General features: G+C 36.4%; 1 protein-coding gene across 15 annotated transcripts in view; it reads left to right on the top strand.

The window, feature by feature from the left end:
* ncam1.S (neural cell adhesion molecule 1 S homeolog) overlaps window positions 1-27,889 on the top strand; it is a 146,044-nt gene that overhangs the window by 82,563 nt on the left and 35,592 nt on the right. For 5 of the 15 annotated variants that reach the window (XM_018226846.2, XM_018226845.2, XM_018226851.2 and 2 more), the window contains exons 5-14: window positions 183-320; window positions 1,042-1,159; window positions 2,404-2,567; window positions 4,226-4,365; window positions 14,139-14,168; window positions 20,168-20,318; window positions 20,612-20,796; window positions 22,269-22,365; window positions 23,335-23,505; window positions 24,487-24,618. In XM_018226846.2, coding sequence (XP_018082335.1) covers window positions 183-320; window positions 1,042-1,159; window positions 2,404-2,567; window positions 4,226-4,365; window positions 14,139-14,168; window positions 20,168-20,318; window positions 20,612-20,796; window positions 22,269-22,365; window positions 23,335-23,505; window positions 24,487-24,618 — 1,326 coding nt within the window. 15 annotated transcript variants of the gene reach the window in all.

Genomic DNA, 27,889 nt, shown 5'->3' with positions numbered 1-27,889 from the left:
AACAGGCTCCCTTTCCATTTTCCGCTTGCTGCTGCACTACTTGAAATGCATGCAATTGAAACACTTCTAAGTGTACTACCATGTCTTGTACACCAGACCTTCCTTCTCAGAAAAAAATGATTGCCTTTCCTGCTTCACTTGTTTTTCAATCTATTAGCTGCAACTTTATTTTCTGTCCACAGTACGGTTTGTTGTCTTGGCCAACAATTACCTCCAAATCAGGGGAATTAAGAAAACAGATGAAGGAACCTATCGTTGCGAAGGGCGAATACTGGCACGTGGAGAGATCAACTATAAGGACATCCAGGTTATAGTAAATGGTGAGATACTGTAAAAAGGTGCCAAAGAAAACCGATGTATATATTTAAAAAAAGATATTTAAAGGATAAGAAAAGTAATTTTATACTTGGGGGTGCCAAAAGTTAGGCACCCCAAGTGATTATATTTACTTACCTGACACACCAGGCTGGTGCTCCTATCAGCAGAAAACTGCACCAGCCTGAGGTTCTTCCAGGGAGTACCACGGATCGATGCTCTTCCTGCTTCTTCTTTAAGTTTGAAGAAGAGTGAAGAAGCAGGCAGAATATTGCTCAATGGTGCTCACTGGAAGAACCCTGGCTGGTGCAATTGTCTGCTGATAGGAGCACCGGCCTTGAGTGTCATGTAAGTAAATACAATAACTTGCACCCCCAATTATAAAATTACTTCCCTTCTCCTTTAATAAAGTAACATAATCAATGATATTGACCAGAACAGTAGAAAATATAGACAATTCAAATCAAAATATACAGTATATTACCCAGTCTCAATACTGATACTGAATACTAAGAAACCATGGCCTTACAAATTCTATCACAACTTCTGGAATGTTCTGGAATGAATTGTTTATGTACTATACAGACTTTAGTGACTTTACAGTGTCAGTCAGGGTAAAAAAGTAATATTAGGAAATGTTAAATACAGTAGTGGAAAAGTTGTGGAAATGAAAATAGTTGGAAAAATAACCTTTTTTAAGGTATCTTTCTCTCTTTTTCTCCATAGTTCCTCCAACAATTCAGGCTCGGCAGTTAAGAGTTAATGCTACTGCAAACATGGCTGAATCTGTTGTCTTGAGCTGTGATGCAGATGGATTCCCAGATCCTGAAATCAGCTGGCTAAAGTAAGAGCACAGTGCTATTGTCGTCTGGGATGTTTACAGCTGTAATAATGTATGTTGCTGACACAGCTTCAACTGATTAACTCCAATATGTAATAAAAGGCACTATGTTTGCACAGTAGCAGTAAGCCAACCAATACAATGCTTGCTTTAAACAGGCGACCAGTAAATTATACCTGCTGATTGGTAGCTATTGATTACTTAATTTTATTGCTGGGCAAACTTAGTGCCTTTTTTTACATAGCCTTTAAAATCTTGTAAATTAGTGTCTATCTATCTATTTGTCTATCATCAATCAGTCTATGGGGCAAATTTACTAAAGGGCGAAGTGACTAACGCTGACGAAAATTCACCAGCGTGACATCATTTCGGTACTTCGCTGATTTACTAACGGGCGCAGGCGTAACTTCCCTAGCGAAGGAGATAGACACTAGCTCAACTTCGCACTCTAATGCCAGCCTCTAATGCCAGCCGAATTTTCGCTCTGCTTTCGTTCAACTTTCACTTCCCGCCATATGCAAAATAGCCAACGCTAGCGCAACTTCACTGTGATTGCCGTAACGGTACCAAAAATTCACCTGCGTTCGGCGCCCTGGACGCAAATTCGCATTTTGGTAAATTAGCGTTGTCTGAGCTAATTTTCGCCTAGCGAAGTGTAGTGATGGGTGCGAAGCCGTCGCTAGCGAATTTTCGCAGGTTAGTAAATTTCCCCCTATGCCTTTCATCCATCTCTATCTATTAAAAGAAAAAATTGCAGTATTGTGCCACAAAAGTACAGTGCTGAAACGCTAGGGTCTGGGATGCCAAAAAAAAAAGAAATCACAAATTAATTGCATCTGCTGATGTCACCCCTGAGAGTCAAAGCCATTTAAATCTTCTACACATCGACACCATCAAAACTCAAATCGAAGATTTATCAATGCAGACGCATATTTATATATATATATATATATATTCATGCCCTAAGTATAATTTTTTGTGTTTTTTCTGTACTTATGTGCAATTGTGAAGTTTGTTTTGATTTGCCCCTTATTTCTAGGTCACACTACAAATACTGTCACTAATCTAAAAATGAACCCTGAATTTTCAAGTAAATAGAGGCCCAAACAGTCCCTCCGCCTGCCCACTAAATAGAGACATCTTAATTGCTGAAGCCCACAGATTGTCAGTTCCCTGAGCCCAGTATTCTGGTGTAAATACATTTTGTGATTGTTGTGTGTAAATATGATATATATTTTTTGATACAGAAAAGGTGAACCAATTGAGGATGGAGAAGAAAAAATTAGTTTTAATGAAGATCAATCAGAAATGACAATCCATCATGTGGAAAAGGACGATGAAGCAGAATATTCCTGTATTGCCAACAACCAGGCTGGCGAGGCCGAAGCCACCATTCTTCTAAAAGTTTACGGTACAACATTGCAGACATTAGCTTTGCGTGCTTGTTTATGATTATAGTACTAATAATGACCAATGTGAAATGATTCCTTTGGACTGGCATGACAGCATTTTAATCAAGTACTTGAGTTTAACATAATAAGTTCTCTAGTTTTTTTTTACTTTTATGTTGTGTATGCTGAATTACAAATCCTGAATAATGTAACCTATTTTTAAGATTAGACATGCTGGAAGTGCAACAACATCAGGGTTGTATTAAAGCAATATTGCACAATTAAACTTTATTCTAGCTCCCCATAGCCAGCGGCTGTATTAAAGGGCTTGTCCACCTTCCAACACTTTTTACAGTTCAGTGGTTTTCATATAGTTTACCAATAATCAAGACTTTTTAAATGACTTTCTATTTTGTATTTTTTTCTAATATTGATGCTTAAAGAGAAACTCCGGCTTCCAAACCAAAATTTGATAAAGAGGCCCACATAACACAGAAACCCCTAATATATCTATTACAGTTACCTGTTTATTCAAAAAGTATGAATAAATGCTATTTTCGATGTTGAAATCCAGCTGTTTAACAGTTCTTCTCTTTCTGCATCATTTGAAATCCTGGCAGGGAAGGAGGGACTAAAACAGTGGGGCTCATTTATCAACACTGGGCAAATTTGCCCATGGGCAGTTACCTATAGCAACCAATCAGCGATTAGCTTTTTGAAGCCAGCTGCAAGTAGAACAATAAATGCAGCAATTTGATTGGCTGCCATACGTTACTGCCCATGGGCAAATTTGCCCAGTGTTGATAAATGAGCCCCACTGATGTTACAAAGTATAACAACTTCTCCACAGCTTACAGACAGCATGAACTGCATAACCCACAATGCATTGCACTGTGATGTTCAGTTCCTTATTGAAATCACATGTGCAGGGAATTGTGGGGTTTGGAGGATGCAGGCTGAGAACAGCTCGCTGTTGCTACAAAGTAACAGTAGTCAGCCAGCTCAGCAAAGTAGTCAGAGAGATCAGCAGGAGAGCTTAGGGAACTGTTCCAAACAATTACAAATCATGAAAAGTCTGCACATTTTCTAATTGATGTATATTGCAAAGTTGCTTGAAATTGTGTTTACTTTTCAAAAAGCTCAAGTTATGTTTTAATGCTACTCAAAGCAATTGAAACATTAAAAAGAAGAAATAAATAGGATTGTTTTTTCATTTTGGATATGGATTTATGCAGCTTATTTAGGATCAAGTACAAGGTACTTGAAATCAATCGTAAACTAAGTATTTTTTTCTTTAAAACGACTCTATGGAAAATGGTATTTTTGTACTTTGAAGCTTTATAGGTAATAGTTTTTTGGCTATATCTAATACCTGTACAATTTTTACAATGTATGTCTTGGAGCAATGCATACAGGAGATGCTCTTTTATGTTTCTAAATATTTTATATAGTGAAACTTTTAAACATCTGGCATTTCAGCATCTACATACAGCTTAGCAGAGCCATCTGAGGATGCTGGGAGTTGTAGTTGACAACAGGGGAGGCATATGAATTAGAAATGTCTGCCATGATAAGGAGCAGAAGAATATCCCAAGGGCTATGATATTTTTGAATGATTAGCAAACATATTTTCTTTTACCCATATATTAATGCATTCTTTTTTAATGTTATACTCTAGCTAAACCAAAAATCACCTATGTGGAGAATAAAACTGCAGTGGAATTAGACGAGATCACTCTGACATGTGAGGCATCTGGGGATCCCATTCCTAGTATCACCTGGAGAACAGCCGTTCGCAATATCAGCAGTGAGGCAACGGTAATATTGACAAGTCAAGTCTCTGTTGCACACAGGTTAAAGATTTAACTGAAAGGTTTGCCAAAGGAGCTTCAGCCCATTGTTAGCAAAACTACAGTTAGCTACTGGTGTGTGTGTTTGTCTGACTGCAACAAAACAGCTCACACTTTCACTCTGATTCCTAATACACGATTGGTTTATAGCTAGACTTTCATATAATCCTATTCATATAATCCTATTCATATTATCCTATTCATATTATCCTAAATAACATGAAAAAATACATATTTTATAATAATATTATAGCACCCCATCCTCCAGCAGCCCACACTTTGAAGTGAATTTGCTGAGCCTTCTGTTAAAATCAAGGGCTTATGTTCAAAAGTCTTTATCCTGTCCTGTGTGCTTCACATTTAAACATACTGCAGTTATTACATTTCTTCCCTATTTGAAAAGTTAAATCTAATCGCTTGATCCACTAAGTTAATTTACACACAATGAAAGATTAGCATGCTTGAACCCAAAGGGTCATTTTAAGCTTTGTGCATATGCTCTTTATACATATGAAGCCAGACAGGGTTTCCCCTAACCAGCACTGCTGCTGACTTAGCTACAAAGCATCAAGGATTTGTGCACAACTTCTCCAGGTCTTTGTGACTGAATAGAAAAATAATTATCCCATGGCCAAGCACTAAGTTGTTCAAATCGAGTCCCATAGGGGGTTATTTATCAAAAAAATCAGATTTTTTTTAAATAAAAAAAAGCAGACCAAACTAGAATCCACGATTTGCCCTTATTTATCAATAACAATACTCAAAAAAAATCAGATCAGGAAAATCTGTGACTTTTTTAAATTGATGCATGAAATGAAAAAAGTCTGACCAAACTAGAATCCAAGATTTGCCCTTATTTATCAATAAAAATTCTCAAAAAAAATCAGGAATTAGATCAGGAAAAAAATGTGACTTTTTCAGATTGTTGCATGAAAAACCGAATTTTTTCGTGTTTGATGCCAAAAACCAACAAAAAAATGTTGTGCAAAAAATCTTTAAATGGTTAAGGAGACATCTGCCATTGACTTTTACATTAATTCGGCAGGTTTCAGATGGTGTATTTTTGGATTTGGAACAGCTTTGGGGCATAATAAATCTCGAAAATGGTGCCTTTTTTTTACCAAGACTTTTTCGGGTTTTCGGTGTAAAAATGTGTGAAAATGCGCAAAAAAAAACTGTGTTAATAAATAACCCCCAAATGTTAGGCACCCCCAAGTGATTGTATTTATTTACCTGAAACCCCAGGCCGGTGCTCCTATCAGCAGAAAACTGTACCAGCTCGGGGTTATACCAGTGAGCACAAAGGAGCGATCCTCTTCCGGCTCTTCTTTCTTTGAATTTCCTGGGGCAGACGCATGTGCAGTTGAACTAAATAGCCAATATTTTAGTTAATGTGGACTTTTCGTTCTACTGCGGATACGCAGCCGCCCAAAGAAAGGAAGACGGAAGAGGATCACTCCGTGGTGCTCACTGGTTTAACCCCGGGAGGTGCAATTTTCTGCTGATAGGAGCACCGGCCCAGGGTTTCAGGTAAGTCAATACAATAACTTGGGGGTGCAAAAAACGGAGCAGCGAGGAAGCCAATGTAGTGGTGGGGAGCCACGAAACGCTTCAGCCAGGACCTGTGTTATGCTGCTGTATTTGGAGTTTTTAATTCTTATCAAATATATTTGGCACCCCCAAGTGCAGGAATACTTTCCTTCTCCTTTAAGGTGTAACCTATCTAACTAAGCTGTACCTTATTTATCACATTGCACTACATTCAGCTTTAAAGTGAGTAATCAGTCACTCATATGTGTTAACTATATCCTATATAATTGTGAAGTTTGTAGTTTAGGCTCTCTAATCATTTATACTGTAGAAATAGGCTAAATCACACAGTTTTCAGGGGATGTTAGATATTTAGATATGATCTGATGCTGGTTTTACTAACATTGGGCATGAGGCATCCTGCAGTATTCGTTATGCACCGAGCAGTTGCTGTACAATAAGCAGCACTTCACACTGGACCTTCTATCATATAAGAGAAACTTTTGAAAAAAAGAGCAACCAGCTGTGACATCATAGCTGGATCTTAATATTAGAATTCATAATGAGTTCCCATGAACAAATGTAAGTATGATTTAAAGCACCACGGCGATTGTGTGCGCGGATGGACTGTCACTGTGACAAAGGCAAAAATAATCAGCAGTTTTGCTAACAGCAAAGCATCAAATTAGTTCATTTCCCCATCATTATTTGGCATGTTATGATGTTCTATAAAAAGCTGAAAATCTGTAATATTTCAAAGAAGAATATGAATATTGCATATGTCAAACTAATGCAATGATCAATTATTGTTTTTAAATATATATTGAGATAATAGATTAGACAATTATGCTTCTTAGAGGGGCAAACAATTGAAATATGATAATGGATAGAAAGACATTTCATATTTATAGTAACTAAATCTGACCTTATTGGCAAATAGACATTTCTCAGAGGTGGTCATTTTCCATGAAGCTAATATGCAATGAAACATTTCCCCTCGTAAAAACGAATTAAGGAAACACAATAGAACATTTCATGTAGCGCTGCAAAACTGCTGACTATTTTTGAAACTCTCACCTCTTCTGTCTAGCATTGAGCACCAGAGCGAATTGTAGGCTCGGGTGTTATTGTGGGGCAGATCCGCTGTTACAGCCTGCTGTATACAGTGCTTGTTGCTCTGTGTTATGCTTGAGTTATTGTCTCTGTTTTCTGACTTTACAGTCTCCTATGTTTCACTTTTACTTTATATCAATATGGGAAAAAAATGATTTCTGTATTGTACATTTAGAAATGTTATGCAAGCCGTGGTTTATTGTTGGTTAAAAATGTTTTTTGGAAACGATCAGAATATCAGTACATGATACCGCAGTTATTTTGCCTGAAGAACTATGGAAATGTAGACTAGAATCCTCTTCATTTTTACCATTATTGTGTACTGGTTTGGGATGAGGTTTTTTTTTTTTAATTTTGGGGGGCATGATGGAAAAATTTTAATATTGTAAATGTGGTATGGTGGCACCAAGCACCCTCAAGCACTTTAAGGCTTGGTATAAAACTAAGTATAGGAATTTAGAATATCAGGCATGTCACATGTGCAGAAAATGCTTCCTGCACACCCCCATTGCTTTCTGACTAAATGTAGTAAATATGCATAAATGCAGCTTGCTACATGTGTGCAATCACCTATACTTTCCTGCTGCCACCCATTATGCCTTTAACTGGCTGTACATGTACCAATAACATGGTTTCAGTATATGTATGCTGCCCATACAATCCTCACTCATATTTATATACAATGGGTATCAGTCAGTTTGGGTCAGTTTGGAAATTTCACCTGTTGATGCACAATGAGATATGCAGACAGATGAGCTCCTCTTCACTTCCTGCTGTTCCAGTTGTTTGTGCTATTGGCCCAAATTAATGGCCAGATACTATACAGGATTGACTCATGTATGGCCACCTTAAAGGACAAGGAAAGTGAAACTAAAGAAGTAGTCTAAAAATGTTGTACATTATGTTTTGTGCTTCTGTACCAGCCAAAGGCAACCACAGCCCTTTAGCAGTAAAGCTCTGTGTCTTGAAAGATGCCCCGATAGCTCCCCATCTTCTTTTCTGCTGATTCACTGCACATGCTCTGTGCTGCTGTCACTTACTGAGCTCATAATATATAGTGCACAAAGGGGCACATTTACTAAGCTCGGGTGAAGGATTAGAATGAAAAAAATTTGAGGTTTTTTTTGGCTACTTCGACCTTCGACTTTGAATCAAACGATTCGAACTAAAAATCGTTTGACTATTCGACCATTCGATAGTCGAAGTACTGTCTCTTTAAAAAAAACTTTGACTACCTACTTCGCCACCTAAAACCTACCGAGCACCAATGTTAGCCTATGGGGACCTTCCCCATAAGCTTTCTAAGCAATTTCTGATCGAAGGAAAATTGTTAAAATCCTTGAAATCGTTCGATTCGAAGGATCTAATTGTTCGATCAAACGATTTTTCCTTTGATCGTTCGATCAAAGTAAATGCGGTAAATCCTTTGACTTCGATATTCGAAGTAGAAGGATTTTACTTTGATGGCCGAATATCGAGGGCTAATTAACCCTCGATATTCGACCCATAGTAAATGTGCCCCATAGAATATAAATGTCCCAATATAAGGCTGATTAGTAATTAATACAGATAATTTATATACACGACAGGAATGGGACTTATCCCCCTGCCCATGTGACCCCAAATTGCTCAGTTGTAAATAAATACTTCCAAGTATATAGTAAAAGGCAATATTTATTATTCAACACTATGCCAGTATCAAATTTAATTTGATATTGGCATAGTGTTGAATAATAAATATTGCCTTTTACTATATACTTGGAAGTATTTAGCAGGAAGGGAAAAGCAGGAAGTAGTGTTCTTGCTATTATGTGAGACATCCAGTCTTTATACATTACATTTTTGGACAGCCTATTTACCCAGTTTTTATTTTTACACTAAACTGTTCATTTAAGGAATTAACTTAACATGTAAGGGAATCAGATAATTGGCAACAATTTGTAATGGCATAATAAAGGTCAGTGTATGTTTTCAAAATATTAGCATTTCCCTCACCTTACCATTTTCATAATATTCTGTGATTTTTGTAGTTAACGCAGGTATTTTTTTAAAGATGTTTTGTTATTTTCACTTTTTATTATTAACATTAGTTAGTTTTCAGTGTGGTTGGGTGTGAACATTAGCCAAAAAGACTATTAATCTTCAAGACAACTTAGCTATTAATACACTGCTCTTTAATTCTACCTTCAAAGAAGATCAGTAAAAAAAAAAAGAAAATCAGAAATTGCCTCAACTGAATTCTCCATAAGGGAAACTGAAGCCTAAGGCAGAAATTAGCATTTTTAAAAGATATTTCTTCTCTTCCATAAGTGCATCAACTAGTATAGGTAGTGGTTTAAGTCAGTTCTTGGCATTTACATGCCAAGTATTAAGAAAAAACAGGCATATGCCTCCCCTGATAAATATTGTGTTTGGTTTTACACAGAACATTTTATATTGTATATTTGTTCCGTAGTGTAGTAGTGTTCTGAGTACTAGAATGACTATGGAAGACAAAAGTCTGTTTGTAACTTATAACATTTTTGTTACTGCAGATCTTCTGAATTGTACAAGCCTTATCTGATGTTCATAATCATAATACATTTCATTATTGTAATTATTTTGAAGAAATCGCAAGGCATCATTTTGCCTTCAGTTACCTGTCTTTATTAACAGCCTACTGTTACCTGAAAATTATCTTTTCACATTGATCCACATTAAATGGCTTTTGTGCCAAAAATGCACTGAAGGATTAAAAGTAAGCAGTTTACCTCTATTTAGAATGCTTACATTCAGGGAAAGAGAAAAAAAGACTTGTTAGGCGCATTCTTTCCTAGGTTTTTGGCTAATACTGTCCTATTTACAGTATGTGGGCAGTTTTAAGTAATTTGATGTCATGTATGGATGTAAAATCTATATTTTAAAATCTTAAGGTAAGGTTATGCAAATTATGAATATGAAAGAACACTTGTTAAATTCTCAAGATCTGTTGGGATACATGTTATTAAAGTCAATTTAAATATATAACCATATATATTTGTTTATTTTTTTTTATTTTATTTTACTCATTTTTCTTTTGTTGTAGTTCTCAAATTAAATAGTTAATTAAATCCTAGCGGATTTAAAGCAGCTGCTTAAAAAGGAAAATGGTAAAGCCACTGGTCTAAAGGCCTATGAAGCCACTAATCTATGTAAAATATGATTGAGCCCTAAGTTCGGAGACATATATTGCTGTTTGAAAAGTACTCATGGCCGCTAGCAGGGTATTACTGTTTACCATTGCCATCTTCTTCAGCTTCGTCTGTCTTCTATTCATTCAAGGCAGGTACAAGCACAATAGAATGAAGATTTGGCACCCTCCAGTGATTTTACCTTTGCTTTAAATTAATAGAAAATGCTTGGAATCGAATGTGAAAAGTTTATTGGTTCCAAAATGCTCTGGTGAGCATTTTTGGGCTGAAAAGTGCTAAACTGACACTTTTGTGTATTTCCCTAAATTGGTATTTGGAGCCCCAAAAGACAGTAACAGGCACTTTTCAGCAAGCTGATATGCTTGCTTAAACACTTCAGCTACAAATCCCTGCATGTGCTATTTGCCTAATTTTATAGGACTTCAAATAGAAGCTATATAGCATCACATTTTATACTGATAAGAAGCTGATATAACAGTGCAATTTATGTATGCATATATTTTTCTAATTTTCTTAATTTTTTCCTGAATGTAAATGGAGGTCCATAAAGGCGCTTATTAAAAATACCAACCATGAAGCACCTTTAAAAATTTATGCATATTTGTTGTTTCAACCTTCCACAGCTCTGCAAAATCAGATACCTCATTTTGGCTCTAGACAAAATTAAACTTACTTTACTTACCTACTTAATGATTATCTTACCCTGAGATGCCATTGTACCAAATTGGACCAAATTCAGCTGTAGACCTCCAGTTTAACAAAATGATTTCTGCCAAAATGAACCTAATTTATTATACTTTATATAGGGCAGACCTATCATACAGCGCTTTGCAGAGAATGTTTAGCCATTTGCTTGGCCCAACTAAATTGCATTTGGTAAATGTCAGTATTTGTTTATGTAGGCATCTTTAATATAAAACATGCACGTTGTGTCAGAGTGAGCTTTAACTGATTTTAGCTATAAAACATACGGAGAGTTTGGGCTTTGACCAAAATGGTCAGGTAACTGATATTTTAAATACTTTGCAATATTCATGTCAAAATACCTTGGGTTGTCTAAGAAGATATGTATCTTTTGCCAGGTGTAACTCTGTGTTTAGATTGCCCTTTCCTTTTTTGCCTCGTCTTGTTGCGTTCCATGTGTGAGTGCCTGTTCCATTAGCCATGTCCATCTGTAATGCATGTGTTGTAATGTCTTTAACTTGACTGTTCCATCTTGTTGTACAGTAGTTTGCCTCACTTAGGAGGTACCAGCACTATGGATTCACCTATAAGGGAGAAGATGATTGATGCAGAAAACACTGCAAATAACCCTTTCTTCAAGCCATTTTTATAGCTCCCTTTGGAAAACTTACCATCTGGCTAGTAAGGATCAGCAACTGATAATAGGAACTAGAACTACATTATTAAATATAATTATTATTATGGCTTCAAATGCTTCAACATTTTCATTCATAAAGGCAAAATGTAGCTATTTCGTTGTTTAATAAATGCAGTTATGCATTTGTATCAATTCTCTATGACTCTGACTATATCTTATTGTAGAAACAGTAGGTTCTCAAACCAGGTCATCGTAACTGTAGTGATTTTTTTCTGGAAATTCAAACAGTAGCAGAGGAGAGCTCAATAAAGAGCGAGTCTCACAGATCCACTTGTTTATCAGCCTGATTAGCCTTTGTCCCCTGCAGATATAAAGAAAACAGCCATTGTCATTGGCTTGAGGTAGAAACCACAATTTTCAGATATTAGGTATAGACCACAAAAACTTGTTGGGCAATTCAGAATTATTTACCCCTGAACTAATACACTGTTTTATCATGAAAATGTCTGCTCAGTTGTCACCATCACTGCTAACTGCATCCTTACTAGCCCATGGTCAGAATCTGACAGGGAGCTGACAGTACATTGACTTTTGTTTATGACAACTGCCGTTGGATAGCTGAGAGAATTATTTAGCAATATAAATAAACATTCCTTGTCTCTCCAGAAAGTAGTGATCCTATAGACATACACCATTTGTCACTTTTACCATTTCTAGAACACAAGCAGTCTAACAAATGTCATTTTTTATGGGCTGGAAGGCTTCCTATTAATGGCTCTTGAATAGCAAGTTGGAATGGAGTTGGTGAAAGTAGTGAGAGCCAATTTATATTAGCCATATATCACTTTATCTTTGGTCAATGTATCTATGAATCCACAATTCTCCAATGGCATGTCATAGCACAAATGTTCAGTTTACAGTAGCTGTACCACTTTACTACTTTTTAGTAATAAATATGTATGTAACAATTAATTTTCAAAAAGGACAGTGAATTCTAATAGCCACCCACCATGCTTAAAGGGATACTGTCATGGGTAAAAACAAATTCAAAATGAATCAGTTAATAGTGCTGCACCAGCAGAATTCTGCACTGAAATCCATTTCTTAAAATAGCAAACAGATTTTTTTTATTCAATTTTGAAATCTGACATGGGGCTAGACATATTGTCAATTTCCCAGCTGCCCCAAGTCATGTGACTTGTGCTCTGATAAACTTCAATCACTCTTTACTGCTGTACTGCAAGTTAGAGTGATATCACCCCCTCCCCTTTTCACCCCAGCAGCCAAACAAAAGAACAATGGGAAGGTAACCAGATAACAGCTCCGTAACACAAGATAACAGCTGCCTGGTAGATCTAAGAACAGCACTCAATAGTAAAATCCCATGTCTCACTGAGACACATTCAGTTACATTGAGAAGGAAAAACAGCAGCCTGCCAGAAAGCATTTCTCTCCTAAAGTGCAGGCACAAGTCACATGACTGGGGGCAGCTGGGAAATTGACAAAATGTCTAGCCCCATGTCAGATTTCAAAATTGAATATAAAAAAATCTGTTTGCTCTTTTGAGAAATGGATTTTAGTGTAGAATTCTGCTGGAGTAGCACTATTAACTGATGCGTTTTGAAAAAAACATGTTTTCCGATGACAGGATCCCTTTAATATCCAACCTTGGTGCAACAGCTTGAATTTATGTAGCTGTAGCTTTGGAGTTGGAGTTGGATGGTTGCCGTTTAGAGACAATTGGCATGTACTTTTATTAATTTTAGGTTGTAAAAACCACAATAAATGATTTACATTTTAATGTGGAATGGCATAAGTGTTCACATGAAATCAGTCTCTGAGCATGTACTGTTATAACCACTTCTGTGCATGTCACTATATATATATATATATATATATATATATATATATATATATATATATATATATATATATATATATATATATTGATTTGCTTTCCTGTGAAAGTGACAATGTTCTAAGATAATTAAGAAGTAAATTAAAAAGTAATGAAGCAGCACTACTGTGAACTAATTATAGAGGTACAATGTATTTCCTAATCTATCCAACACTGGTGGCCTGTAAATCCATTGCCCCTGGATTTGAGGGAATAAATATGTTGAAATGAATATGCTAAAGTGTTCAAATATACTATGACATTTCAAATTGTCTTTTAACTCCTATAAATATACAGTGATGACTTGAATGAGCATTCTACCGAAACATTTAAATATCTTGAATGATTTGGGAATTATCCTATAGCCTGCCACCAGCATTATTTAAGCCCTTCCCTGGTAATATCCTTCTCAGGACCTTTCACTCAAACTCCCTTTTGTTTAAAACTGTTTATAGAAATACGGGAAAAATGTTGGCATATTCTACAAAGTAATGCTGCTTCAATTGCAAGATTTTTTGAAGCAATGCATGGCTTCAGAGGTTATACAGTATTATCCAGGTTGCCATACCAGTTGGTCCAGCAACCAATCCCATCCATCTAACCGCATGCAATTCAAGGAATGCAGAATGATACATAACTCGCCACATGTAATAACTATAAATTTGTTTTATTGCTTCTGTGTTTGTTGTGTTTCTACATCTGTTTTTCAGGCTTCGTGGACACGGCCACTGAAACATGAGGTATAAAATCAACTAGTTGTTAAATGCAATACTGAGCAAGAGAGAGAAGGCGATATGTAACTTTAGTGTGGCAGTACCATAATGCCTTACTTGCCCTCATAGCAGTAGAGAGATAGTGATGTAGATAATCCATACTTGTCTAGTAACACCAAAACAAGCTTGGTTGGTATAGCATCTTCAAAAAAAAGCAACAGTCTTATCATACAGGTCCTACAATTATTACATCTGAATGTATACAACACACAATGGGTTTAATTAATATATAAATATACAAAATATGTGTATACTAAAACAAATTTTTGCTAATCAACAGAACATGCAAAATTCTCCATTAAATTAATGAATTAAATGTTAATTAATCAGATATTGAATCCTAAAGGATTTCCAGAAGTTCATTGTTTTCCCCACTTATTAAAATCTTTCACTCTGTCAGAAAAGTCATATTTCAAACCTTATACCTGCTGCTTTGAGAGGTCCAACACTATTTCATGCAGAACCCCCTCTGAATCATAGACAATTATTTTAAGATATAACAATATATGTGCTGGAATGTATACATTGTTAAATCTAAAACCCTTTGTAATGTTTATTATCAATGTTTTATAAATTAGTCCCTAAGTTTATATTTGCTCATAAACTAAGCTCTGCTCATCTATAATAAAGATAGTATCTCTGATAAGAAACTGTTTATCGTTTTTAAGGCTTAGTCCACACCAGGCGATTTGGGGAGATTTAGCTTCTGGCGACTAACGAGGAAACTTCGAGCAACTTCTGAAAACAAAGTGCCGCGTGTTTCATAATGCAGGCGACTCTCATTACAGCTGGGGCAGGAGAAGAGGAAGCGGTTTGGTAGATTAGTCGCCTCAAAGAAGAGGTGATTAGTCGCCGGGGAGCTAAATCTCCCCGAATCGCCTGGTGTGGACTAAGCCTTAAGCTGGGCACATACAGTGGTCGATGGGCCAATTTTTTACCAAACTGGCCAGTATTTGTACAGTTAATTATTTCTCTAATTTAGAGTTATTGTTTTCAAAACAATACAGTGTACATTGTCTGGAGGAAGTCAAAATATGTGGAGGAGCATTAAAAAGATTTTCTTTGCATAACAAGGAGACATAATAAAGATTTTTACAGAACAGAAATTAGTTTTTTTTGTTGTTGTCCTACTTTTTCTTAAATGTAGGACCAAGTTTAAGATGGAAAGAGAGAAAGCTGGGAGGTTGATTAGTAATGGTTTGCAGGATGTAGGACAGGAAAAGAGCATGAATGAGTGACAGATCATAGCAATACTGTAAATTCTAAAGACTTTGACAATGGTATTGATATTATTAGCTAAGAAAGGGTTACTGTCAAAAATGACCCCAGTGTAGCAGTGTTTGCGTAAAAGCTTGCTTAAGCCTTAAGGATATGCTGTGGTTATTCAAGGGTTAATGATTTTATGGGAGGGTATTTAGTTTGATTAAAAAGTCTTGTTTAAAAGAGGACCATTTACCTTTTGAGAAAGTGGCCGGCAAGCGTAATGGTTGCTTGCCCTTACAGGCAATTTTTTGCATATATATTTTTGATACTGATTTTAATGGACGAATAAAGTATTTGAATTTTCTGATTCTGTGTGGTGCTCCATGCTACACACAGGAATAATTGCATGAAAAGATGATCAGTTCTGTTTGAGTTTGAGATTCATCCATAAGGAGATAACTAGCAGGCAGTAAGAAAACTTGAATTTCAGTGGTTAGCAAAGGGTTATCTAAATATATCTGTATTTTCATCTGCATAAAAAAGATATTTAAAGCCACATACATAGATGAAGACTCCCAGAGAGATTGTACAGTGTTTTCTAATGGATTTGATTTGTTGTTGTTTATGACTTTGGAATAGTAATCTTGCTTGTCCTAGGGGAGGGCATGACTGGAGATACCCTTTTTACAGCCCCCTGCAAAAAAATTGAACCCCGCCCCCTCTCATGCTGAATTTTTTTCTGTGCAGCAAAACCCCATGATCTGCCTCCAGTACTGCAGGGTTGTTTCCTCTATAGTTATGCCCCTGGGCACATGGTATGCCAGGGACAGATGTTTTGAGCAGGAGAGTACTGGGGTTGTAAAGTTGTATGGGAATAAAAGGTAGAAGAGAGTGTGTATGATTCTTGAATGGCTAAAGGGCCACATTTAGTTAGTTAGGAAATTGCATCAGCCAGATTGTAAACCAGCGTGTAAGAGCGATCATCCTTGGGCCTTTGTGCCAGCTTTGTTACTGTTAAAGATACTTAATGATGCATTGAAAATGGTAAACATAATAAAATAGACAAAAGCTTATCATTCTCTTTGAGGCTGTGATCTTTAAGATCATTTACTCTATGCAAATGAATAAAAATCATCAGTCATATTCCATGGACTCTAAAACAATTATATTACATGAATTAATTACTTTTAATAAGCTGAGTCTCAGATTTAGACCTCTTGAAACTGCACCAACCCAGCTTGTTTTTATTTTTTATATCACTTTTGCAGTCAGTCAGCTCTTTGCAAAACATTTCATCCACCAAACCTCCATGTGCTTTTCTAATCTTATGCTATAGTATTTCTATTCAGTCTTCATTATTTTCATTTCTATAATAATTGGAATTTTAATATGGAATTTTAATATGAAATTAAAAGGGTCCATTTGTGCTACATTACTTTATTTGGAAAAGTATTCCTGCCACCTTGGAATTTGTAACATTCCCCTTATGTGAGGATTGCTCACCCTGGTGGTCTAGTGGGCAGGCGTGGGACGCCCGCCACGCTCTCAGCAGGTACGCACGCCATGCTGGTCTTCCTTCCCTCAGTCGCCGGCTCCTTAGGGTGCGAGCGACGTGCCTCTGCGAGTTTTAAAGGTGCTGGAGTGATGACGCCAGCACACATTGGCGCGAAATTCAACCTCTATAAAAGGGAATTCCTGTGTTTTAATCCTTGCCTGTTATAGGTTTCTTTTCAAGAGTTCCTGGTGCCCTTGTGCTGTTTAAACCTTCTGATTATCTGTTGTGACCCCTGCCTGTTTTTGACTATCCTGACTTCTGGAATCCTGACCCTGCCTGGTAACCAACTCTCCTGTATCCATATCCCCTCTGATTGATCTCCTGGTTTGACCCTTGCCTGCCTGACTCCGTTTGTACTCTGCCTGTCCCAACCCGGCCTGATCTGACTACGCTTTCTGTCTATGCCTTGTACAAAGACCTTCTGCCCAAAAGACTTTGCATTTCCGTCGTGCCCCTTTGCTCGTGCAGAAACCATCGCTTGGCACCTCTATTAATGCCTGTCCGCATTCCGATTAGCCGAGGGCTGTTAAAGGCGGAAGCAAGAGCCGAGAACATGGTGCTTAGCACTGGTTCTGAATTTAGGGTGCCAACAGTGACACCTTAAAGCTCTGTAGTATACTGGCATTACTATTTTGACACAATGTCAATGTGTATGTTAACTCCATTCAAGCAGAAAAATAAGGACTGGAAAAAGGAAACTTTCCTTGATGCACTATTTCATTAGATAGGTACTTTGTGTCAAACTTTTGTTACATTTTTTAAGTATTTTGCTTTGTTTTAGAATATGTATGTTAATACATTTTAGGTGTTTTAAGTAACTTTTAGACTGATATTCATTTATTATATATACATTTTTTTTTGTTTTCACTGTTCTGCCTATTTCCAGAAACTGAAAATGCTACTTGGCTGTCAGGGTCTATGAACCCCTCAACCAAAAACAAATAAGAAAAAAAATACGGTGATGGCTATTTTTTATGGTATTTTGATTTTAGTTGTATCTTTTTTTAAGGAGCACTTGATAAATAAGCCCCCATATGTCTCACTGAAACTTTACAGGGTGACCTAAAAACGTGTCAGGTTTTACCCGCTTCAATCTGCTGTGCCTCTTTTCCTTTTATTAGTCCCTAACAACTTGTCACTTTCCTCCCCTGTGTTTAAGCCTTTTGCTGTCCTTTAATATTTGTACTTGACTTTGTATACATTATGTATATCTAAGTGTAAAGGCCTGAAAGTTAAAGCTTATAGTAGAAATTTGGGTTCCAGGTACATATGCCCCAGACCTACAGCTCGAGGAGGTTATCCATAATCGGAATGATATGGCAGGCACTCACAGATCCCACAAATGGGTAGTAGTAAAGAATAAAGCTCAGTTATTGCAAAAACTTATCAGGTGCAAAAAAATAGCACTACAGGTTTCCTGAAATAGCTCAGTCATAGGCTTGGCTAAGAAGCACAATTATCAAAGGTGGACATTTGACCAATTGGAATTTATTAAAAAAAATCAAATTTCCTAAACTCAGGTGAATAGGATTAAATCAAATTTGATTCAGATTTTAAAAACTCGATTTGGGTTTTTTCTCTGAAAAAAACTTGAATGTTAGGAAGGCTGCAAACAACTCCAAAGTGATCCCAGGACATCTTTCATTAGGCTAAAACAGCAATTCGGCACGTTTTAGGTGTCGAATAGTCTAATTCAAGTTCCTAAAGGGCCAGTGTTATGTAAATCTCAAAAACTGAATTCAAATTTCTTCAAAAATATAATTGAATTTTAACAATTCCCTAGTCGAAATTCTAAAATCCGAAATTTGAAATTTGATTTTTCATTTCGACCCTTAAATCTCCACTAAGTGTGAGGGCATAATGCTATTTTTGTACCGTATATACTCGAGTATAAGCCGAGTTTTTCAGCCACCAAAATATGCTGAAAAACTCTACCTCGGTTTATACTCGGGTCAAGCGCAAAAACGGCGCAAAGAATAGTCGCCAGCGTCTAAGAATAGTCGCCGGCGTCTAAGAATAGTCTCCAAGAATATTCGCCGGCGTCCAAGAATGGTCGCCGGCATCCAAAAACCAGACGCCGGCACCTCCAATGGGAGCAGAAACCCTCAATTTTTTGATTGAAACTTACCAGAAGCTGCTGCATTTCTCACCCTCGGCTTATACTCGAGTCAATAAGCTTTCCCAGTTTTTGGAGGTAAAATTAGGTACCTCAGCTAATACTTGGGACGGCTTATACTCGAGTATATACGGTACCTGATATGTTTTTGCAAAGTATTCATTTATTTTATTAACTCCTGTTTGTAGGATCTGTGAGTGCCTGTCATATTGTATTCTGTAATTATCTCTGCACATTTGCTGATCAGACATCCTATTTTGCAATGCTGAACTGTTGCAAGAGTAAACTTACAGTAGACTGCTTTCCCTTAGTTGCCTTACTTTAGCTCTGTGCTTCAAGATATGGAATGAAACCAAATTTGCTGAGTAATATGTAGTTGTTAGACCTTGTTCTACCAGGGCAAATAAGTGACCAGCACACCCATATTGAATTGCACTTTTATTGGAAGGGCTGCTGAAATTATAACCTATAAGTATTATCTATAAATGACTCTTCTAGAAATGTAGTGAAACTCTGTAGAAATGCATATCTAAAAATGTCTGCAAGTTTGCTTGGATGTGTTGCTCACTTTTCTGAATATGCTGTTAGTTTGAAATCCTGAGCAGTCCTTTCTGTGATTTCTAGCACCCCACTCATACTGCGCTAATTCATTAATTAGGTATTTATGCATCTTCTAATTAACACAGAAAGCTTTCTTTTGACATGCAGAAGCCGAGAGTTGCTCGATGTGATATGTAGCAAGTGGTTAGGATTTACCAACAGTATTACTTTTATATACTGGAGACATTTATACAGCAATAAAAATGTTTTAAAGGACGTCCACTAGATTTATTGGTTATTGCTTACATCAAAGTTGTATAGTGGTTGATCTCTTTTAATTCACCGCAGTGAAAATGCTGGCACGTGTAAACCAAGATAGCTTGGAAATCATGTTTTTAAAATGATTTTGACTTTCTAGAGTAAAGGATAAGTAGCTAAGCAGAATACATTAACTTGGCATATGCAGTTGTAAAGGTAATAATGCTGATGAACTCGAACCATCCTGTTTTACTTGGATTTTTTTGCTGATGCAATGTTTTTTCCTTCCATCAGACATTGGATGGACATATAGTGGTCAAAGAGCACATCCGGATGTCAGCTCTTACTCTGAAGGACATCCAGTATACTGATGCTGGAGAATACTTCTGCATTGCTAGCAACCCAATTGGTGTAGACATGCAAGCCATGTACTTTGAGGTTCAATGTAAGTTCTGTATTATGTTTGATTATGTGCTATTAATTTGTTGTAGTCCATATATATTGAATTGCAAAGTAGCCATTATTATAATTTCCATTATTAGTTCCTAAAAATTATTAGCATACTAGTATCAAGTATGCTAAAACCTAGCATACTTGATACTAGGTACTTGAAAAAAATTTAAAATGTTTAAATTGTTTCCTAGCCAGAATGAGCAGTTATTCCTGCTGTGTTAATAACAGCTAATAGAGCTAAAGTTACAACCTAATTCATATGTCTAATACATATTATTCTTGCAGATGCCCCAAAGATCCGAGGACCAGTGGTGGTTTATACTTGGGAAGGCAATCCTGTTAACATCACTTGTGAAGTTTTTGCCCATCCTAGAGCTGCCGTTACCTGGTTTAGAGATGGACAACTTCTGCCAAGCTCAAACTACAGTAACATTAAAATATACAGTGGTCCAACTTCAAGCAGTCTTGAGGTATGCCTTTCCTGTAATACACAGCACAGTGCAGTACATTACTGTATTTCTATTTTTATTTAAAAAAAAAAAAGGAACACAATATTAACAAAAGGTTTGGTAAGGTTATACCAATCGAGGTATGAAACCTATCTTGCTTCTGAACCCTTTCTATCTGCCTGTGTCCAGCCCCTAAACTAAAAATTTAATCTGGCTTGTGGGTATCCCATTTTGCACGTAGAAAAATGTAAGAAACACTATTAGAAACCATGTTATGTGCAGACTCACATACATAACTGGACATTCTACTGTAAGTTCAACTGGCTGTGTAAGGCCACAGTTGCAGCACACTGCATTTCTTGTTGATGCCTTCAACTTGATCAGATGCAGCACGCTTAGGGGGTTATTTCTAAAGGATGGATTTCGAAGTTATATGAATTTTTTAACTCTAATAAATTCGAATGTTCAAATAGAAAGTTATTTATGAAAAAAAATGTTGCTTCAATGGACCTCTACCATTGACTTCTACATAAACTTGGCAGGTTTTGGGTAGCAAAGTATCGAATTAGAACTGTTTCCAGGGTCGAGGTGTGATAAATCTCACATTCTAATTCAAATTGGAGGTTTTAAATTCGAAATTGTGAGTTAAGACCAAAAAAAAAAAAAACTATTCGAAATTTGAGTTTGAATTTACCATTCAAACCTTAGTTAATCTGCCCCTAAGTATAACTGGAACCATATTGCCATAGATTTTTATTTTGAGTCACCAAATAGAATATAATGACTGTAAGGGGCATATTTATCAAGGGTCAAATATCGAATTGAAAAAATGTCAAAATTCTAATTAAAAAAGACCAACCGAAATTAAGTTGAAGGTTTTTTTTTGGTCGAATAGGTCCGTTTTTGATTGAAAAGGTCCGTATTCGGCTGAGTTAGAATCGTACGAATCAAATTAATAGCGCATTCAATCTAATTCGATGCAAAGTTGTTCCCAAAAAAAAAAAGCTTTGATTTTTCAAAGTCGACTAATTGACTCCAAATAGGTTCTAGGAGGTCCCCCATAGGCTACAACAGCAATTCGGCAGGTTTTAGATGGCGAATGCCCGAATTCAAATTTTTAAAGAGACAGTACATGATAAATTTCGAAATTCTAATTTTTTGCAAATTCTAATCGAATTTGGACTATTCCCTAATCGAGGTACACAAAAAGAACTCGAAATTAGAATTCTTCTCATTCGAAAATTCACCTTGACCTTTGATTAATCTGCCCCTAAGTAATCTTATGAAATAACATTGGACATTTGGTTATGGAAGTAGCCCTTTAATAAGAGTAATGGACATTCAGCTGATCTAGCCATACTACAAGCCATTAATCATTCAGTTTTGTGAAATTACATTTGCTAATCCACTTCTGTAGCTTTTAATTGTAAAGTATTTTATATAAAATAAGTACATTAATGTTTTTCACGTCTTTTTGGGTATGCATACTACAGGTAAACCCTGATTCAGAAAATGACTTTGGGAACTACAACTGTACAGCTATTAACACCATTGGACATGAGTTTTCTGAGTTCATACTTGTCCAAGCAGGTAAGATATGCGACCATGTCAGCATTATTCACTAAAATATAAACTGCAATCGCTTTGAGGTAAACTGACTGCATATTATTGAGAATTTATTGTTGAGTAATAACAACTGCGTGTGGAGCGTTGCTTTCAAAACATTCAAAACCTTTCAAAAGAAATCATTTCATAAAGACAAGGAATCGTTTGCTAGAATTTGATGATTCTTTGGCCCTAAAATCTACTGTTGCCATGAAGTATATAGCTGAGTTTTAATGAATACTTTTTAATATGATGGTATAGAAAAAAATGTCAAAGCACCAACAGGAACAAAAACAAGAAACACAGATAAATAAGGCTTTCAGATGAAAGGTCAAAGACTATGGTTAACTCTGCTGACTGACTACTCCACACAAGAATTGTGATAGGTGCTGCATCCTAAAGTTAATGAGTCCTGTCAGGTTCTACCTCTAGAGAAAGACTAAGGACAATTTAAAAATGACCTGAATAGATGTAGTAAGAGCATAAAAGAAATCTCCAGCATTCCAGAAGGTTTCAGTTTCTGAGTTTCTTCATCCCTTACAGTCAACTACTATTCTTCACCCTATATTGGATTCCTAGTTACTTTTTAATCCTAGCAGTCTTTTAAGTTGTCCTGTTTAAGGAAACATGATGTTTGGATTGCTGCTAATTGTGAAGGCAATCAGAACACAAGTGTAGGCGATGGTTGTGGGGGAAGCAGAGATGCTAGAGGTGCCCCTGTGCCTCCTCCTTGATTTCTTAAGCTTGAGCAAATGACATTAAAGTCAGTAACAGCAGAAATATATTATCAAAATGATATTTAGTCACAAGGCGTGTTTGCTACTTTTCTTGTCGCAGTGCATAATATTTCTTGGAATAGATAATTTTTGATGATATTTAATCACTAGGCTTTGTTTGCTACTGTTCTTGTCTCAGCTCCTAATATTTCTTGGAATCCATTTCTTCTTTTACCAGACACCCCATCCTCTCCTGCCATTCGTAAAGTAGAACCATATTCTAGCACCGTTATGATTGTTTTTGATGAGCCAGATTCCACTGGTGGTGTGCCTATTTTGAAATACAAAGCAGAATGGAGAGTTATAGGACACGAAAAGTGGCATACCAAATATTATGATGCCAAAGAGGGTAAGTGGGCAAATGAACTGAACAACTGATCTTCTAAAGCTGTTGCTATAACTTGCAGTAGGGGAGGTTCACAGTTGTATTAACTTTTTATTATGATATAGTTAGACATATCGTAAGAAAGAATTTAACTGGTTTTCATTAAAATGAGTGAATGAAATGAATGAAAGTAAAATAATCAAATTGACTATAAATAACAAAAGAATACTAAGGGGCCCATTCGTTAAGTTCGAGTGAAGGAATAGAAGAAAAAAAACTTTGAATTTCGAAGTGTTTTTTTGGCTACTTCGACCATCGAATGGGCTACTTCGACATTCGACTACGTCTTCGACTTTGAATCGAATGATTCGAACTAAAAATCGTTCGACTATTCGACCATTCGATAGTCGAAGTACTGTCTCTTTTAGAAAAAACATCGACCCCCTAGTTCGCCACCTAAAAGCTACCGAAGTCAATGTTAGCCTATGGGAAAGGTCCCCATAGGCTTGGCTAACTTTTTTTGGTCAAAGGATAATCCTTCAATCGTTGGATTAAAATCCTTCGGATCGTTCGATCGAACTATTTGCGCAAAATCCTTCGACTTCGATATTCGAAGTCGAAGGATTTTAATTCCCAGTCGAATATCGAGGGTTAATTAACCCTCGATATTCGACCCTTGATGCATTTGCCCCAAGGTGTGTGTTTTCCTTTCAGGGTCCCTTACAGGGTAGTCATATATTTATAAGATGCCTCTAGAGGAAGCTGTTGAAATATGAGTCTCCCTGGGCAGAAGTGGAAGAGCACTAAGAAGCGCTAGAGCATGTCCCCCTCCCGTCCCCAAACTTAAGTTTTATTCCTAAATGAAAGTGTTAAGTGTTGTGTGCTTTTTGAATGAGCATTAAGGGGAATTCTTATTCGTTATGTAGTGTGTTAGCACTTATGTCTAGGGTCATAGTAACAGTTTTTAGGATTTAAATAACATTCTCATTTTGCAATACCTTTCAGTGAATGCAGAGAGCATCATTACAGTCATGGGTCTTAAGCCAGAAACTTCATACACGGTGAAGCTCTCAGCAATGAATGGCAAAGGACTGGGAGACAGCACACCTTCACAGGAATTCACTACTCAGCCTGTCCGTAAGTAAACAAAAGGCACCAGTTTTTTTTTTGTTGTACCGGTGGAGAATAGGTTGCATAGCAGTTGACATAATTCTTCTATATCTGTTTCACATATAATTTTATATTTCATGCTCTTGGTTAAAGGGGTTGTTCACCTTTGAGTTAATTTTTACTATGATGTAGAGCGTGATATTCTGAGACAATTTGCAATTGATTTTTATTTTTTATTATTTAAAGTTTTTGAGTTATTTAGATTTTTATATAGCAGCTCTTCAATTTGCATTTAAGCAATCTGGTATCTAGGGTCCAAATTACCATAGCAACCACGCATTGATTTGAATAAGAGACTGGGATATGCATACTTACTACCTTACTAGAAAGATGAGAAATAAAACTTAGCAATAACAATACATTTGTAGCCTTACAGAGCATTTGTTTTTTAGATGGGGTCAACAATGCCCATTTGAAAGCTGGAAGAGAAAAAGGCAAATAATTATAAAACTATAAAAAATAAATAATGAAGAACAATTGAAAAGTTGCATAGAACCAGCCAATCTACAACATACTAAACTTTAACGTAAAGGTGAACCACCCCTTTAAGTGAATCAGCATTTGTGTGTATTATTAGGAGCATCCTTTTAGTTAGTTGTGTTACTTTTAATAACTTTTGAAGAAATTAGACCTCATCTCATGGCATCAAGCAAAGCTTTAAATATATATTCCTGAAAAACACTGAAAACACGGATGACTAAAAAAAGATTTTGCCAGATCAACCAATGATCACATGGCCTTTCAGGGGTTTTCAGAGAAGTGTACAAGTGCCCCCCATGATAAGTACACTCTGCTTCTTTTCATGCCATCCTATTGTAATATCAACCAACTAGAACTCACACTGCAGCAACAGACATTGCCCAACATTAATTGTTTCTGATTGTCATGTTGTGATACTGAAGTATCCAGCATCATATTCCCAAACATAACATGTAAAACAGGTTAAAGACTTTTGCTTAGTTATGTCTTCTTTAGGTGGAACAGCCTACATAGATATCATGAAAGTTGAGAATTTTCCATTTGGTCAAATTATACTTTTCATGCTCATTTCATTTCTTTTTGTGTATTTTTATCATTTGAGTTTATCCCTTATTTTTGCTGTCACCAGCTCCATCTCACATGCATTCTCTTTTATTTCGACCATTTCTTCTTCTTTCCATCTGTCTGCAACCTTTGTGGATACCACAGATATTTCAAAGCCACGTAAGTGCTTCTTTTCCAATCTTTCTCTCTCTCTCATTCTCTCCATGACACATGGTGCATCAATGAATCCTTGTACTTAGCCCTGCAGGGAGCAGGAATTAAAAAAATATTGTGCTGTTGGCAAAATATGATCTACCTAAGACAGGGTAACTGGCAAACAACAAAAAATTATCCAAACTGAAAGGGGTTTGTTTTGTTTATTTCTTAATTGTTAATTAAGCCCTGCTTGGGTCTGAAAATGAGAATTGTAGCTTTCAAATTTGGAGGAATGTGCATGTGTTTTTCCAAGTTTTACTCAATATATTTGCCTAAGTATATTGTTAATTGTTTAAGACACACATAGGGGCACATTTACTATGGGCCGAATATCGAGGGTTAATTAACCCTCGATATTCGACCATCTGAGTAAAATCCTTCGAATATCAAAGTCGAGGATTTACCGCAAATGCTTCGAGCGAACGATCAAAGGAAAATCGTTAGATTGAACGATTAAATCCTTCTAATCGAACAATTCAAAGGATTTTAATCCATCGATCAAAGGATTTTACTTTGATCAAAAAAAGCTTAGAAAGCTTATGGGGACCTTCCCCATAGGCTAACATTGGTGCTCGGTAGGTTTTAGGTGGCGAAGTAGGTAGTCAAAGTTTATTTTAAAGAGACAGTACTTTGACTATCGAATGGTGGAATAGTCGAACAATTTTTAGTTCGAATCGTTCGATTCGTGGTCGAAGGTCGAAGTAGCCTATTCGATGGTCAAAGTAGCCAAAAAAATACTTCGAAATTCGAAGTATTTTTCATTCTAATCCTTCACTCGAGCTAATTAAATGTGCCCCATATTGTACCTCTACTGACTGGTGTGGTTAACGATAGTATGTTCTAGACAACAAATGTATACATTTTCATAATAGGTCATTTTATAAGTGGATTTCTGACAAAAAAGTGCAATATATATAATGTGATTGCTCACACTTCATAGACAGGGAGTGAGAGACTAGTAAAGTCACTAACAAGGAAGCCAGTTGCGGTGGCAGTATAATGCAATAAAGGAGAATATGAAAAAGTGTGAGTCACTGATGTATTGGTCTATATGCAATCTTAGTAGATCCTGACACAAAGCCATGCACTGGATCTTGTAGATTCTATTTTAATATATTACATTATGTCTTACAATAAACATCTAATTCAATGCAGGGGAGTGGATGGGAATTTCATTTTTAGTTTGGGATTACTGTCTTTGTTGGGATTTGTTGATGCGCTAATCACTGTGTTGTTAAATGGAAAACTAGCAGCTCTCTTTCATTTTAGGGTTCAAATGTGTTTGCTATGTGTGTAAAACTAAAATCTAAAGGTAGAATAAGAGTGGGCATGTGAAAAATAGGTTTTTATGAAAAAAACGCTTAAGTATTGTAATCAGCCACAAGTTGATGCTTAAACAGAAATGATGACATAGGTGTAAGGAGGAGCAAATTAGTAGAGTCAAGTTGAGAGGTGAGAATTCGGAAAGAGACAAAGGGGCAAGCATATATTTGCCATTATTCCTTACATCTAATATTCTTATTTTGACCACTGTACCCATATTCAGTTGTGCTTTTAAAGGGCCAATAATGCCAGGAAGGGATTATTCCCTTCTTCATTTAGGAAGATGTTTAAAAATTTGCATTGTGTGGGGCGGGAAGATGTCACAGATAATTCTTCTAGGCCTGAAAAAGATGTCCTGTAAGGAAAGACACAAGAGACAATTTAATTGTAAATGTCAATAGGTTAAAACACATATTAGGTGTATTTGGGCTAATGTAGTGGAAAATAAGCTTAGTTTTATAATTCTTTAATCACAGTAATGTGTTTATCCTGCAATACTGGTTCATTTTAGGTGTTGGTGCAGTGCTACACATAAGCAATATTTTTATTTTAAAGCAACAGTGCCACCTCCAGAATCTACTAAATATCATCAGCAGATCTCTGGCACATAGCATACCATGCTTTCCAAGACACATACATAGCATTTATTTGCTTTATAACAGGGAAAGCGATATTT

Source organism: Xenopus laevis, chromosome 7S (genome assembly GCF_017654675.1).
Source record: "Xenopus laevis strain J_2021 chromosome 7S, Xenopus_laevis_v10.1, whole genome shotgun sequence".
NCBI classification, from domain to species: domain Eukaryota; kingdom Metazoa; phylum Chordata; class Amphibia; order Anura; family Pipidae; genus Xenopus; species Xenopus laevis.
The sequence above is the reverse complement of the archived record's forward strand: the minus strand, read 5'-3'. Positions and strand labels throughout refer to the sequence as shown.